The sequence below is a fragment of the Octopus bimaculoides genome, chromosome 12, assembly GCF_001194135.2.
Source record: "Octopus bimaculoides isolate UCB-OBI-ISO-001 chromosome 12, ASM119413v2, whole genome shotgun sequence".
Taxonomy (NCBI): domain Eukaryota; kingdom Metazoa; phylum Mollusca; class Cephalopoda; order Octopoda; family Octopodidae; genus Octopus; species Octopus bimaculoides.
Genome location: NC_068992.1, coordinates 7,589,208 through 7,590,148, shown reverse-complemented (window position 1 = coordinate 7,590,148; position 941 = coordinate 7,589,208). Strand labels below are relative to the sequence as shown.

The window sequence follows — 941 nt, the reverse complement described above, 5'->3', positions numbered from 1 at the left end:
TGTGTGTGTGTGTGTGTGTGTAACAGGAACTAAACCAGTTATTTTGTGTTCTTTGCTACATTGGTTTCTATTAACCCATTTATTCTATCAGAAGAATTTTTATTCATTAAGATAGAAGAAATACACTTAATTATATATATATATATATATACATATATTGTGTATATATGTGTATATATATATGTGTGTGTGTGTGTGATAGATTGACAGATAATTCATAATAGAGACACATTCAAACAAACCTGCATAAGTCATCTAAAACATAAGCCGGAATGATAAATGGCTGCGGAGTGGCGCTGAGAACTTTCACCGAAGTTTGTTGTTCCATGTTTCACTGAGATGACGCGACAAAGAAATACAAGAGACAATTTCCGACATAAATATCTCGGAATAAAAACTTCCAAGAGAACCTCCCTACTAAAAAGATAGCAAAGATGTGCAAACGTATTCATGACGCGCCGCCTTCGACTGGTCGTTCCTGAACATAAACTTCAACCGAACAATTAAATCACCTTCACATTTACGTGTAGTTCTTATTTTGTTTTATGATGTATTTAATTATAAGTGTAACTATATGGTTATAAACGGTTTCTGATTTGTTTTAATTATTTAATTAGGATAACTTAATCACGTTCTTTAATCTGCTACTTATGCTATTAGTCTCTCACTGAACCGTTGTCAAGCGGTGTTAAGGGACAAACGCACACACACATACATAACGACAAGCTTCTTTCGGTTTCCGTTTACCAAATCCACTTACAAGGCTTTAATCGAGATGAGGCTATAGTAGAAAGCGAGGGTCTTAGAGACGAAAATCATCATAGCATCCCAGGGAGACTGTTAGATGCATTTCTCTTTCAATGTCAGTATCAATAGCATGTACTCAAAAGCCAACTACATGTTTAGATGAAATTTGTCATCACCTATATATATATATATAT

The 941-nt window shown here is 34.1% G+C and overlaps 1 protein-coding gene across 1 annotated transcript in view; it reads right to left on the bottom strand.

The window, feature by feature from the left end:
* Positions 1-328, bottom strand: part of LOC106870416 (m7GpppN-mRNA hydrolase) — a 13,807-nt gene extending 13,479 nt beyond the window's left edge. The window contains exon 1 of the mRNA XM_014916482.1: positions 243-328. Within this exon, the coding sequence (XP_014771968.1) occupies positions 243-328 (86 nt within the window). The remainder of the gene's footprint in view (positions 1-242) is intronic.
* Between the last annotated feature and the right edge of the window lie 613 nt (positions 329-941).